Below are 14,370 nucleotides of genomic sequence, written 5' to 3' on the forward strand. Positions count from 1 at the left end.
GCGCGAGTGATGGGAAAGGAGGAGGGAAAGAGAAGAGAGAGAGAGAGGACACATGACCCAAACGCGAGCACCGCTTGCGTGAGTCGTGACATCACTTCCCCGCAGCCGAATTCTCTCGTGGGGGAAGTTTGCTGCGACACAAGCTGCAGTCTAGGCTTTATGTAGCGCTGAGCTGCGCTGCGTCGTCACTCTGCTGTTTGAGGTTTCACGCTCAACCCCAGGCAAACCTCGAGAGCGAGTTACAGTAGTAGGCTCGTTCAGGCGCTCATTTCGTACCAAGACCAAGCATGTCTTCCTGATGCAGAGTCAGCGGCTCGTTGCCGCATCTATGTGCCAGAGTTTCGTCCAGGGCCTAGTTAGGCGGCGTCGACATGATATTTGGGCGATTCTGGCGAAATTTGGTGCCATGGTTGCGCATTCGTCGCGCGCTCATGCTTCCTGTTGATCCCTTTGTGCCTCTCCTATCGCTCTGAGATTGTTGCACTCGTACGGGCATTGTGAAAAGTAACGTCGTCCACTACGTGATCTCCGGAGATCTGAGCTCGATCCGGCCATGCTCTCTTGCGGGCGTCTCAGACTAGGATGCCAGCCATTCAACGCAAGTGTGCTTTGCTCGATCGTACCTCTAGACAGAATGTAGGCAATCCGTTGGGCGGTCATGAAGAAGGTGAATGCCGCCCGAGCTTAACCTTGCACGACCTTTGACGGTGTTTGACCGGTACGCTTCGGCGAACACACCGTGTCCAGCCTTGCGCGTCGCCTGCGTGTTTGCCTGTTTGGGTTTGGTCTCGCCCGATTCCACCCCGACGAGAAAATGTATGCTGACGTCAACCGGAATCGACACGTAGGCGCAAGTGGGGGGACGGCCTGCGATGCCGAGGCGATTCCTCCCTCGCTGGCTCTCTTCTCCTCTTCCCTCACTTCCAACGCAACTTAGCACATCACTTCTCCCACTCAACCTAAACCCATTTACTTTAAACACAATGTGAGTAGCTTTCGAGATCCGTACTTGCTTCGGCGCAGTTCCTTTCGATCTCATCTCATTCATTATGTGTCTTGCAGGGCCTCCACCACCTCCACCTCGACCGTCGACTCGATCAAGAACACCGTCTCTGACGCTGTCAACTACGTTTCCGAGACCGTCCAGGAGTACACCTCGGCCTCCTCGAAGGAATCCAACAAGTGAGCAGGCAATTTCGCCCCGCTTTTTGCGGTCGTCGCTGATGAACTGTCTTCGCGCATCAAGGGAGATTGCCAAGGGCAACACCAACGCCTCGCTCACCGACCGTGCTTCGGCTGGTATCTCTGCTCTCGGTGACAAGGTACGTCTTGCACGTTCAACCCTGTTCCCTTCTCAGCTGACCGGTTCTTTCCCACCTCGATAGGCCGACGAGGAGTCGCACTCTGCCAAGGCTTCCGGCTACAAGGAGTCTGCCAAGAGTGAGCCATATTGCTCGAAGCTTCTGTAGTCTTCCATTGCTGACGCGTTATGCTTGCCCTTTCGCAGACTAAGCACCTCCGTCGATCTCTCTCTCGCACTAGCACCATGGGTAGAATGCACGACTTTTGTCTTATATGATGAGTAAATAAAGCAGTTTCAGTCTTCTGTCGCCGTCAGGCTTGTTTTCGTCCTTCTGGTTCGAGAGATATCGCTGCATCAGAATGCGCCGAGGTATACGCGAGACGAAACTTACGTGCGATACAGCACGGGAGCAGCGGCCAAAGCCGCATGTAGGATCTCCCTTAGGATTTTGACGCTCGGATCTTTGTGCTCTCGCTGTCCAAGTCTACAGATGCTGTCGCTCGGGGGTGCGCTCCGATGTCCGCTCTAAGTTGGTCAGCTTTTAGGTCCTACAGCCGCAAGGACTCGAGCATAGCAATCCCAGGTCAGGAGCATCGCCCGAGCTCGACTTTTGCCTCTTCCTCGGTGCATTGCTCGTCGATAACCACCAGCTCGTCTTACCGTACACAGTCATAGTATGGAGTCACCCTTAACAGTGCAAAGCCATATTGAAAGGGGAACCGCCTGGCAGAGTAACGACGAATGAGAGCAAAAGCAATCCCGTATCTCGCCCAGACAAAGGAGGTTCTCCATGAGCCTTCGAGATCAGTGTTTGTATCGGGATGGTGGTTATCGCGCGACCGGGTCGACGGTAGCCAAGGTAAAGCTCGAGCGGGTCGTGGCCAATACGATGTAAGTTTAGCATGCCTAACCCCTGTCGGTTTTTCGACACCCCGCATGAAGCGATGATCGACGCGCCATCCTTCGGCTCCTCCTTCATTGGCCAAACGCCTACGTGATGCTGATCTTCAGCGCACCACCATCAATGATTGATGGTCCGCGCCGTGTGCACCCAGCGCTCGCCGCCTCGCCCTTCGTTCTGCTCGGTTTCAACTTGGCAGGAGCCGCAACACAAACAGCATGGCGACACATCCGACGCGCGAGACCCAAGCAGGAGCCACAAGCGGCTTCGCACGAAGAATCGGAGCCACTCATCGCTCATGAAGAAGCCGGACGACACCAAGGAGGTACTCGGGATCTCGAAGTACCAGCGACAGGCTATGAACTCTTGCTCGAAGCGCTGCATATCATCACAGCGATTGCGCTCGTGACGATCAGCGTCACTCGGCTGCAAGCAGGAGAAGAAAAATGGCAGAGAGTGTTCGAAGGAGGAGTTCTCGCAACGGCGATCTACCTCGTCTTGTCGAGCCTGGTCCGACTGCTTGACGAAAGGCTCCACCAAATCGTACGAAATCAGCAGCTCGTGCTCGGAGCCGGACTCGCCCTCCTGACTTTTGTCGTCGAAGTGAGTTACAGAGTCTGATACTCCTGACTGAGCACAAGCTGACCTATACTGCCTGCCGTGCAGCTTCTACCGTTCGTCTACGTCGAGCATCCTACGCTCACTCTTTTCACCAGACTTGGGATGACTCAAGCGGGTCTCGCCCTTGCCTTGTGCACAATCCTGCTGCTCACTCCACCTCGTTTCGTAGCAAGGTCGAACAAGGTGTGTTCCCCCGAATACATATTCGGCGTCCAACATATAAACAGCTCACGCTCATCAATTTGTGCAGCTGCCTCCCAACCCGGCACAAACGGCATCGCTGCTCTCGCGCCTCTTCTTCTCATTTCTCGAGGGGCGCATGATCCGCTATTTCGTTCTGACCTCCCGCCGGCTGCGCCGGTACTTCTCGACTGCTAAATCCGAAGAAGACTGCGAATTCAAGCAATTCGTACCGCCGCTGCCCGACGTATTGCACTCTCGCCTGGTGCTGGAGGAGTTCCGCTGGCAAGGGCCCGAAGAGACAATCGAGAAACAAGAAAATCGTCATGAACAGTCTCGCTCGCCTTCGACTGGCACCACCTGGTGCTTCTTGTGGCGATACAGGATGGAAGTACTCGAGATTCTCCTGTTCGCTAGCGCATGGATCGTGTTTGTATTCTTGTCACCGCTTTCCATGAATCTCGTGAGTGCCTTCCTGCATCCTGGATAGTATGCACCTGACCTCGTCCGACCCGGACTTCGATCAGCTCTTACGCTATGTCCAATCATCGCAAGCGCCGCCAGCTGGCTTGTCTCCCTACCTTTTCGTCGTCGGCATCTTTGTCTCTCCGATCGCCACGTCCATCTGCTATCAGAGCGCTCTATACCGCCTTGCGCAGCTCGGACTGCGTCTTCGAGCGCTTCTCGGGGTTGCCGTGTTTGAGAAACTTATGCAAGTCAAGGCAGGAGGAGGCGGGAGCAAGAGTGACGATCACGAAGGACAAAGTTCGAACGGCAATGGAAAAGACAAGACAGACCACGCCAAGTCATCTGGCTCGGCCGGAGGTGGAGAAGCGGTCGGAAGGGTGAACAACCTCGTCGGAACGGATGTCGATGTGATCACCTCTTCTCTTGTGCGTATCCCATCAACTAAGCTTGTAGGGCGCAGAAGCTGACTTTCCTCTCTGGACAGACCCCTGCGCTCGAACTGTTTGGCATTGTGCCCAAGCTGTTGGTTTCGCTCATCTTCCTGTACTTCCTCCTCGGCTGGTCAGCCTTTGTCGCCCTTGGAGTCATCATCGCGTTCGCTCCAGTATCAAGCATCGTGTCAAAGAAGTATGGTGGCGTTCAGGAAGAAATTATGAAGGCTACCGACAAACGCGTCACCTTGGTGCAAGAATTGCTCAACTCGATCCGAATTCTGAAGATGTTCGCCTGGGAGAAGCCTTCGATCAAGCGCATTTCGGCGGCTCGATCTCTCGAACTAAGCAAGATCACCAAGCGAGCCAAGATTTACTCGTAAGCATCGAACTGCTCCTCCGCCTTTCGCATCCGCTAATAGCTTGACGATCCGCAGCGGCATGATGTTCCTGTCGACGGGAATTCCAGCCTCGGTTACGCTTGCGACGTTCGGCTGCTATGTGTTCGTTCAGAAAGAGTCTCTCACGGCATCGACTGCTTTCACGGCCATGTCCTTGTTCAGTCTTTTGCGAGAAGCAGTCAGTAAGTTGTTCTCAGTAATATGCTCTGCTCGCAGATGCTGATCTCGGAAGCCACAGTTTCCGCGACTCGGCTCCTATCCGCCTTCATGCGCGCGAATGTCTCCCTTGGGCGCATCAACAGCTTCATCCAAGAGACTGAACAGCTCGACGATCAGCCAGTGACATTTTCCTCGTCGAAGGAAACGAACCGCGACGAGGCGAACTTGTCGATCAAGATCTCGGATGCAAGCTTCCGCTTTTCGCGCTATGGATCGTCAGGGTTCACCCTGCAAATCAAGGAGCTCTCCATCCCTAATGGATCTACAACTATCATCGCTGGCGATGTAGGGAGTGGCAAGAGTGCCCTCCTGCTCGCTCTCCTCGGCGAGCTTAATGTTCGCAGTGGTACGGTCAAGATCAACTCGGAGAACGGCAGCCGCATCAAGACCTCGTACGCGGCTCAAAGTCCCTGGCTGCAAGGTGAGCTCGTAACTCATGCTTCAGACGGCGGTCTTCACTCATTTCCGACGGCCTGTGCAGATACTTCCATCAGAAACAACATTCTTTTCGGCGAAGAATACGACGAGCAGAGATACAACGATGTCGTCTTCGCGTGCGCTCTTGAGAACGACATTGAGAATTTGACAGATGGGGACGACACGCGCTGCGGAGAGAAAGGCTTGTCTCTGTCTGGGTGAGCACTTTCTTTACGATCGGGAGTAAGCGACCGGGTCTGAAGCTTCAGCGTGTGCTCTTCAGCGGACAAAAGCAGCGAATTTGCCTCGCGCGAGCAGTGTATGCTCGCTCCCAGCTCGTTTTGCTCGACGACGTCCTGAGCGCACTCGACTCGTAAGTTTGTCGCGTGCTTGTTCACTTATGCTTCGGGAGACACTGATTTCGCAAGCAAACAGAGGCGCCGTGTCGCATGTGATTGAGCATTGCCTGAATGGCCCGCTGCTCGAAGGCCGCACGGTCGTTCTCGTCACTCACTTTGTCAAGCTCTGCGTGCGCCGACTAGAATCCTGCTCGCTCGTTGTCAACCTGCGCAATGGCAAAGTGGTCGATGCTGCTCCCCCTTCTCGCGATCTGTCAGCAGGAGGCAGCGCCATGAACCGATCAAACTCTGGCTCATCGATTCGGAGCAACCGCAGCAATAGGAGCAACAGACAGGACCATCATGTCAAGCATGGGTCCGGTGATCATCATGCCAACGAAGGAGATAGCTCGGGAAGTGGCAGTCAAATCTCGTGGCAAGTGTACCGGCAATACTTTACGGCCATGGGCGGGTGGATGTTCTGGACCAGCTACGTCGTCGTCAACCTCGTTGCGCACGTTTTCATGCTCGCTCAAGTGAGTCCGGGCTACGCTCACACTGCCGATAGTAGAGATTGACTGTCGATATCGCGCAGGGCTGGTGGATCGGCCAATGGGTCAACGCGCCAACAAGAGATTCGCACGCGGCGAAATACTTCAGCATCTATGCAGCTATTCAAGTCATCTCGGCCGCTTCGCTTACTGCCATGTACCTCGCGCTCATCGCAGGAGGTATTCGCGCATCGAGGGTACTCTACACAGATCTCACACGCTCAATGTTTTCTGCACCGTTCCGCTGGTGGGACCGCACGCCGCTCGGAAACGCCATCAATCGCCACACGAAAGACCTTGAAATCACGGACACCGAGCAAGTTGACAACCTCCAGCCCGTCTTTGATTACAGCGTGCAGGTGCTTTTCGTCGCGATCGTGATCTGCACGATTCTGCCCGTCTTTCTTCTTCCGGCTGCTGTCATCGCCTTCATCTTTTTCTGCATCGGCAAGCTCTACGTTCGGTCAGTTTAGATCAATTCATTATCTGGAGACGGCTGCTAACCTGCTTATACAGAAATGCACTGGCGACTCGGAAGGAAATCGCTGCAGCTCGGAGTCCACTGTTTTCGACTCTCGGAGATGCAACGGCAGGAATTGTCACTATTCGTGCATTCGATCGAGTCGAGTACTTCGTCTCGCGCTACAAGACCCAGACTGATCGTTACAATCAAGTATCCTGTCTCACACCATCGTTAGAATGGGAGTTTTAGCTGACACTTCTGCTGCTTGTTGTAGGTCCAACTCTACGGCGAAGGATTGGATAGATGGCTTGAAGAGAGATCGGACATGGTCGGAGCAACCGTCTCCTTCATTGTCGGATTGCTGTGCCTGTCTTCGGGACTCTCCTCAGGAGTGACGGGTTTCTTGATCTCGACAGGTTCTTCAATTCTCGCTCGCTCCACTCACTTGTTGAGACGAAGAGCTAGACTGACGCCTGGTGACAAAACCAGGGCTCGAGTTCACTTCTCGCATCCTCTACGTGGTCCGCTCCGTCAACCGCAACGAGCTGTCGCTCAATTCGGTACAGCGAATCATCCAGTACAGCACGGAGATTCCCTGGGAGGAAGCAGACTCGGACAAGAAGCAACCGCCTGCAAGTTGGCCCCACGATGGCGCGATCGAAGTCAGTCGAGTCTTTCCATTGAAATCCCTTGCATCAGGTCGCTTATTGACCGCTTGCTCTCTGCAGTTCGACGGCTTCTCTGCTCGTTACGCCGAGAATAGCAATGACGTGTTGCACGAGCTCTCGTTCCGCGTCGAACCAGGGGAGAAGATCGGTATCGTCGGAGAAAGTGGATGCGGAAAGTCTAGTCTCTGTAAGCTCGCCGACGCTTTCTTCACGCGGCGGATCCGACAACCTGACGCCTTGTACGAATGGCAGCTCTTGCACTGATGCGCTTCATCATACCTTCGAACGGTACCATCACGGTCGATGGTCGTCGTCTCAGCGACACGAACCTTTCCGACCTTCGTTCGCGCCTTACTCTTGTTCCACAAGTAATCCCTTCTATCGCACCCTGATGATACAGACAATAGAGCTGATATACTGTTCTATTCAGGATCCGGTCCTCTTCCAAGGCACACTCCGATCGAATCTCGACCCTGAGAATGAGGAAGACGACGCCACTCTGCGGTCAGCGCTGCAACGTAGTGGGTTCCTGAAAGACCACGATAACGTTGGTCTCGACTCCGCAGTTTCGAGCGGTGGCAGCAACCTCTCGCAGGGGCAGAGACAGCTTGTCGGACTGGCTCGAGCGCTTGTCAGGCGCAGCAAGGTCATCATCCTCGATGAAGCCAGTGCGTGTCTTTCAAGCTACTCCATTGGATATGAGCTCACATTCTGATACGAATCACGGCAAAATAGCGGCATCACTCGACAACGAGTCTGATCAACTAGTGCAACGAGCGATTCGAGAAGAATTCGAAGGATGCACGCTCTTGACCGTCGCGCACCGTATCGGTGAGGATAATTTCATACGACTCGTGGAGCCTCTGGATTGGGCAAAAATTAACTATGACTTGCTGACAATGTATTTACGATACAGAAACGATTGTCGACTATTCTCGAGTCCTCGTCTTGCGAGCAGGACGAGTTGCAGAGTTCGATACCCCTCATGCTCTTCTCGATACCCAGAACAGCGAATTCAGGCGTATGTGCGAACAGACGGGCAGTTTCGATGAGCTGTATGACAAGGCAAAGGCAGCGCATGGCAGCGCTCAAGCTAGTCGATCAAAGTAGACTGTCAATTTAACGTGTGCTGTTCCCGACCTAATGTCCCTCGAGTATCTCACCCATCATCGCTGTGATGTCCTCGAAAAGTATCTCATGAACCCCTTTCCCCTCGATAGCGTCCGCAACATCCGTGGCCAGCGCATTCCAAGCGCTGCAGAAAGAAGAGAATACAAACGAGAGGGATGATGAGCTCAAAAGTCCAAGTAATGGCGGACCAGGCGAGAGCAAACATACGCTGCTTTCACTGGTTCTCCCGTCTTGTTGTACATCTTGCTGATGAGCAGCATCGACCCGAAGCAGTCGACACCGCCGATGACAGGTGGTACCACGAGTTTGAGCTTGTTCCCGTCCTGACTCTCCTCGACCACAACTCCGAGCGCTCTGAGTCCTTCCTTCCCATTTTTGATCGCTCGCTTCAAGTCGGGTTTTGGTCCCAACGCGAAATACTGCGTGAGGCATCTGATCACCTTGTACAGCATCGGTCGATATGTGACGACCCCGGATGATGGTGGTCGAGGTCCCCAAGTCGCTTCGAGCGTTTTTCGAAATTGCATCAGCTCCTTCGGCGAACAAGTCTTTTCGACAATCTCGCCGCCCCTTGCTCGTATTTTGCGTACTTCGGGGCCTACCGATCTCTCCTCCTCACACAGTACACAGCGACATACGAAGCCGTGCTTCTTGAGTTTCTCCTGCCTCTCGTCGAACGAAGCCATCGAATCGACATAAGAGTCGACGAGTTCTTGTCCTGCCACGATATCGGTTCGTGCTCGCAGGAAGATGATGTTTGATATGAACGTGTACGCCGCGTTCGGGATACACGAGTGATTGAGCGCCGAAACGATAGGTGGGTACAACGCAAGCGGGGGAGAAATGGGTCGCTCCACGCGCGGTTTCGGTTTAGATTTGGTTGAGCCGGAATTGAAAGAGTCGGAATCGGGACGATCTTCGGTATAGGCACAAGCGAGATCTTCAATGCGAAACCCATTGAACGTAACGACTCCCTCGAGTCGGCTCGTGTCTTTCGCTGTCGATCCAGACTCGGTCGTTCGACCCATTTCATCTCCAGCCCACATGGCAGCGACAGCTTGTTCGATGCCTTCTTCCTCTTCAGCAGCTTTCCACGCAAGCTCGGCAGTTGCTTCGTTCACCGTCCAGGGATCTTCTGCTCGAGTCCACAAATTGAGACCGACGAGGTACTGAGTTTGTCTGTCGAATTGCGATTGCGATGTCATCTTTTTCTTCGGATTCGGTTCCTCTTTTTCCGTCCAGACGCGCTCAGGACCAACCGCACCGGCCCAGACGATCGGTTTGTACACGAGTAACAATTCTCCTCGTTTGAGGTCTCGTTTCGCAACGAGTCCTTTCCCCTTCCCTGGAACGTCCTTGATTTCGATCGCGTCGTGAGCAACGTAGTTGGCAATGTCGATCTCGAGTGAATGCGAGTCTGAAGCCTGATCAAAGATCTTACGGATCGCAAACTTGCCCTCACGCTGTTCGACCAATCGAGCGCGTGCGCGTTTCAAGGACTTGTCACTGTCCTTGTCTGGAACGGTTGCCGATGAAACGAGGCGAGACAGGATCGTTTCGGACTCTTCGAAGTTTTCGAGCGCGTAGTGCGAAAGCGCAAGTCGGAACAGAATCTTACGTTCGAGGGATGAAGCTGGTGAGGTGTATACTGAAGGTGGGAAGAGACTTAGAGCTTCGAGACAAGCTCGTTTCGCTCCGGTAGGCAACGAGAGTTTGATCTTCGTGGCGGCGAGGTTCGACAGCAAAGTAGCTTTCAAAGTTTTTGCGTCAGGGTCGGAACTTGGTGAAAGCGAAGGCGAGATCGAGATGGCCCAAGTGTATGCTTCTCTCGCGACGTGTAATCGCGATTCCTTGAACGCGGTGTTGCCAATCTTTCTCAGCTCATCAACGGGTTTGCCGAACAATCGATGAGTTGAACTGAAAGAGGTAGGCAGGGCTTTGAGAAGCGCGGATCCTGGATACAGTCGGACGAAATCGGATGGGGATTCGATGCGAATGTAGTGACCCTCACGATTCGAACGGAAGAAGGGTTCCTTGATGGCTATCAATCGACACAAGGGAGATTCTCAGATTTGCGGTCCCGGGCTCGCAGCAGCGCGTGAGTAGCCTAGACTGACCGAAACATGCGCCCATAGGGAAGAGATCTTCGAGGTCGAGAAGGGAGAACCTCGCGGGTACGTGGAAGAGCTGAACGTTTGCTACGGCCCCATTCGAATCTTCGACGACAAACTGAACGGAAGCGGTCCTGACCGGGTGCCTCGCGATGCGGCAGACCAGGACCTTGCCTGTGGTCATGACCCTGTCAGGACATGGTTCTGGCACGAGACACAGAACGGATGCGGGTTGAAACCTTTTGCGACGGCGTCGCAGCAAAGCCCTTGCGCGTCGAGGTTTATCGGTTCGAGCTGGTCAAGAGATTGGCCACTGTAGTGTTTGCCTCCACCAGTAATAGTCTTGCGTGTTCGTGGACGTCCTGAAGCGTCGAGAGCGCGTTCCTTGCGTCGCAGATCTGCATGCGCTGAGAATACAGCATCCTTGTCAAGTTTGAACAGCGGTGTAGGTTCAGGCAGGTGCTTGTAGATCAGATTGAGCTCGTCATAGTCGACCTGCGACATTGTTGGCGCGCGGTGAAGAGTTCAAGATCAAGATTAATTCTCCTTCAACATTGTCTTCCCTACGCCCAACTACATCGCTCTATCCTTCAAACCACGGGGCATGTCCTCCAAGAGACCTTCTGATGTCGCAGTGGCCGGGGCAGACAAGAAGCGGCAGCGAGTCAAGGAACAGCGATCAATTCCAGTCCAGCCGAATACCGACCAAGCGTACCACCGGCCAGGTGGATCTGCACAGAGTGGTCAGCTCGTTAGCTCATTCCTCCATGACCGATACAAAAAGCTCATCACTTGAACCCCGGATCAGGCAACACCAACATGCCGCCCACGATCGAAGTCGAGAAGTTTGCTCAGGTAGGCATATACAGCCTATGAAATATACGAGGCTGAAGAACTGATCACGGATCGCCTACAGGCGCGAGCATTCGAGATCACAGCCATGCAACGCTCGATGAAGACGGCAAAGTTCACCCTCCTTTCTGTCATCTTTTGCGCGCATGACCTCGTGGCTGACCCCCTTTCTATTTCACAGGGAAGCGGGAACTCAACGGGCGTTTCAGTCGCTGCCGCGGCATTTGAGACGACGAGCAGCGAGTCACAATATCCGTCGACTGCCATTACGCCTTAGGGAACGAGCGAAAGCCGAAGCAAGTCGACTTTGCGCACCTGGTTCATATCCGAGTTAGACAAGATCTAATCTTGTATATCCTGAGATCGATTTAGGTTCCGAAAGATGCAGCCAAACCGAAAAAGGTGTCGCGAAAGATGCTCGGACGACATCGACGCGTTCGACCTGGACTCAAAGCGCGCATGTTTGCCGCTCGACAACGTGAGTCAGCCTGTTCTCTACACCCTGACTCATATTGAAGATGGATCGCATGCGCTCTTAGGGACAAAACTTTGGCTCGGGACGCACGTCTGGCATGCCAAGAGGATGCACATGATCGACATTTGGGGTTACAGACTCGTGAGCTCTTCTCTTGCCCCATTCTGAAGAATCCCGCTCAACTCAATGTCCGAACCTTACTAGGCTGAGAAACCAACAGAGAAAGCTTACCGCTCTTCATACCGGGCCGCATTCCATGGAGCAATGGTTCACGATGCGAGCTATCACCAGTACTTCGAGCTCGCCGGCACCAAATCTCGCTTGCAGACACTTCTCGACAAGGTGTGCGATCCTGCGCAAATCTCGCCAACATCGAAACGGTGAGTTGAAAGGCATTTTACTTCACTGCGTCTCCGGATCCTTGCTTATCGTCTTGATCATAGATACTCTTCTGGCGCGCGAGAGTGTACAACCAACATCTACGACCCCCTCGAAACGTACCCGCGTGGTCTGATTGGCCCTGCGACGTTCATCTGGCGACCACTTTCATCATTGGCCTCTTCGACGACCTCAAGCCCACCTGACGAGAATTCCCGCAAACGGGTACTTCTGGTTCGTGTACATCCAAGTGTGGCGAGACAAACCGTTCAAGCTTTCGAAAGCGCTCGGGGAACGAAATCGCGACCCCTCATTACGATGCATTCGGAAGAGTTTGTCACGTTTGAAATTACGGGGAACAAAGCTCTCGAGGTTGTCAAAGCAACTTTGAAACCGATCAAAGGTACCGATGCAGAAACTAGATCAGTAAGTCGCGAGAACATAGACGGAACTTGTCTTTCCTCAGAATCTGACCAGATTCTGGCACGTCGAAAGGTATGGCACAAGCTCGATCCCGCTGCTGGTCCAGGCAGCGTACCTGAAGGCATGATTATCGGTTTTGAAGTATATGACCCCCGTCTATCGTAAGGACAATCTCGTGCGATATGGAGATGACAATCTGCTGATCTCCCCTACCTGACCATCTCAGATTTCCTCCTGTGCGATCAAAGTCAAGTGTCGATCCAGCGGCCGCTCATGATCCGATCATTCCCTCTGCTCGGATCGCAGAGGTCCCACTGTTTTGGAACCCAAATCATCGAGACAAGCTCGCAACGCCAAAATACAAGAAGAAAGACCTAGATGCCAGACGAGCAGAAGTACGTCTAAGCGATATCCATTGTAGAGACACGAGCGCTGAAACATAGCTTTCCTGAGCAGAATTTGATTCCAGGAACACGTCTTCGACCTCTTGCTCACGACAACCGGATTCCGATCCTCGTCTCGCAACGCACTCTTGCCCCAGCTGTTCCTACCAATTCGAAATTGGTATCTGTGTCTCAACCTACTGCTTCCATCACTCTCACGATCCCGTCTGGCTGGTCAATGCCATTCTGGACTTCGCTCGTTTACTCATCCCCTCGAGTTGCCGGTCTGCGTGAACGAGCGCTGTCAACGTTCGAAGCAGGACTTGCAACCTTTCCACAAGATTACCCAACCACTTTGGCGTATGCCGAACACGAGAAACGAAGACAAGTTGACGAGCAGGGCTATTGGGACAGACGACCACCTGCGAAACGACCCAACTATGACAAACTCGGAACCGACAGTCCATGGAACGTCGACTTCCCTGCTTTGCTGAAAAGACATTGCGACGACTATGAATCAGGCACGAGTAAAACCAAAACTCGCGATCTCACTCCATTCATCGTACCTTACAACCTCGCCTCGTCTCTCGTCACGTCGATCGGCAAGACTCGAACGGTCTCAACGCCGCCGAATCGAGGGACACCTGGGTCGCTTGATCGCCTTGAGAGTGATCTCGCGAGAAACTGGATCGACGCCCAGAAAGGGAACAGGAACCCAGAGGGTGATGACATGCTCAGCCATGCGCTCGTCCGGGTACGTATACAACCGTGTCAGAGGGGAGTTCCAGAGGATCTAGGGCTCGTGTACGAGATCAAACGCGAGAACCTTGACACAGTTCGGGAAAAGGTTGAGCATTCTAAGAGAAAGTATGTCGTGCTCGCGTCTGGAGAAGGCGAGGGAGCCGAAGACGTACGTTCAACGTTCTAAGCTACGCTGCAAGCTTGTTGCAGTCTCGAGCTCATACTTTCTTTCTCGCGATGACCTTCAGCTCTGCGACAAATCCTCGGTTGCTTCTGTGATTGGGAGGATCACAACTGGAACGTTCTCGCTCGCTCGAGGAGAAGGGTACGGAGTGGCAGTCGTTTCGTTCTGCAAATACCTCGAAATGGTTCTACGAGATTCAAGGTGAGTTCGTGCTTACCAAACCACTTTCCCTTTTTTCGACGATGCGAGCATTCGGGCGAATTCTGATGGCACGGCCACTGTTCTCTTTCAATAGCTCTCGACCACCTCGCAATCTAGTCGCATTCAGGAACCGAGATGGTGCAACGTACAGGACCGCAACTCTCAGCTTGATGCAATGAGAACCCTCCTTTGCTTTCTGATCCTGTTGGAGAAGCGTCGATCGGGACAGGAACATCGAAAGTTGACTCCAGAGGGGAGTCAATCCAGTATAGTGAGACTTGGCGATCGGGATCGTCCTGGTCTCCCGACGCTGTCAAGGCATTTCGCAAGAATCGAGACCGTTACACAATACGAGACAGCGAGGACTCAGGAAGATCCAAGTTCTCGCTTTTGAGCGGCACAAGCAAGTTCAAGCTCATTAGGTAGACAGGGGAGAATTCTGGCACAAGCGAATAGTACAAGCGGTAGAACGCAGGATATTCATATTTCTTGTCGTGATACTCTCTTCCAACGACAATCGCTATACCACC

The 14,370-nt window shown here is 53.5% G+C and overlaps 4 protein-coding genes across 4 annotated transcripts; 3 read left to right on the forward strand and 1 right to left on the reverse strand.

The window, feature by feature from the left end:
• Positions 1–671: 671 nt before the first annotated feature.
• JCM15063_006398 (uncharacterized protein) lies at positions 672–1,512 on the forward strand (the record flags this gene model as incomplete). Its single annotated transcript, XM_076680495.1, has 5 exons — positions 672–718; positions 1,063–1,182; positions 1,247–1,322; positions 1,386–1,440; positions 1,508–1,512. The coding sequence occupies 5 exons, from the start codon at positions 672–674 to the stop codon at positions 1,510–1,512; spliced, it is 303 nt and encodes a 100-aa protein (XP_076532344.1).
• An 815-nt stretch (positions 1,513–2,327) lies between these two features.
• JCM15063_006399 (uncharacterized protein) lies at positions 2,328–8,071 on the forward strand (the record flags this gene model as incomplete). The annotated part of the gene is made up of 19 exons (XM_076680496.1): positions 2,328–2,807; positions 2,871–3,008; positions 3,076–3,468; positions 3,533–3,898; positions 3,958–4,283; positions 4,342–4,487; positions 4,544–4,945; positions 5,006–5,159; positions 5,225–5,314; positions 5,377–5,815; positions 5,875–6,293; positions 6,347–6,503; positions 6,568–6,709; positions 6,783–6,955; positions 7,022–7,148; positions 7,214–7,329; positions 7,392–7,629; positions 7,697–7,792; positions 7,878–8,071. The coding sequence occupies 19 exons, from the start codon at positions 2,328–2,330 to the stop codon at positions 8,069–8,071; spliced, it is 4,596 nt and encodes a 1,531-aa protein (XP_076532345.1).
• A 185-nt stretch (positions 8,072–8,256) lies between these two features.
• On the reverse strand, positions 8,257–10,707 carry JCM15063_006400 (uncharacterized protein; the record flags this gene model as incomplete). The annotated part of the gene is made up of 3 exons (XM_076680497.1): positions 8,257–10,133; positions 10,210–10,377; positions 10,443–10,707. 3 exons carry the CDS (start codon positions 10,705–10,707, stop codon positions 8,257–8,259), a joined length of 2,310 nt encoding a protein of 769 aa, XP_076532346.1.
• Positions 10,708–10,807: 100 nt separating this feature from the next.
• On the forward strand, positions 10,808–14,019 carry POP1 (ribonuclease P/MRP protein subunit POP1; the record flags this gene model as incomplete). Its single annotated transcript, XM_076680498.1, has 13 exons — positions 10,808–10,946; positions 11,012–11,058; positions 11,120–11,169; positions 11,237–11,351; positions 11,428–11,533; positions 11,595–11,671; positions 11,735–11,910; positions 11,974–12,334; positions 12,404–12,492; positions 12,558–12,726; positions 12,788–13,624; positions 13,704–13,840; positions 13,935–14,019. The coding sequence occupies 13 exons, from the start codon at positions 10,808–10,810 to the stop codon at positions 14,017–14,019; spliced, it is 2,388 nt and encodes a 795-aa protein (XP_076532347.1).
• Positions 14,020–14,370: the final 351 nt, after the last annotated feature.

Source organism: Sporobolomyces koalae (genome assembly GCF_050403365.1).
Source record: "Sporobolomyces koalae JCM15063 DNA, S_koalae_JCM15063T_v1_ctg39, whole genome shotgun sequence".
NCBI classification, from domain to species: domain Eukaryota; kingdom Fungi; phylum Basidiomycota; class Microbotryomycetes; order Sporidiobolales; family Sporidiobolaceae; genus Sporobolomyces; species Sporobolomyces koalae.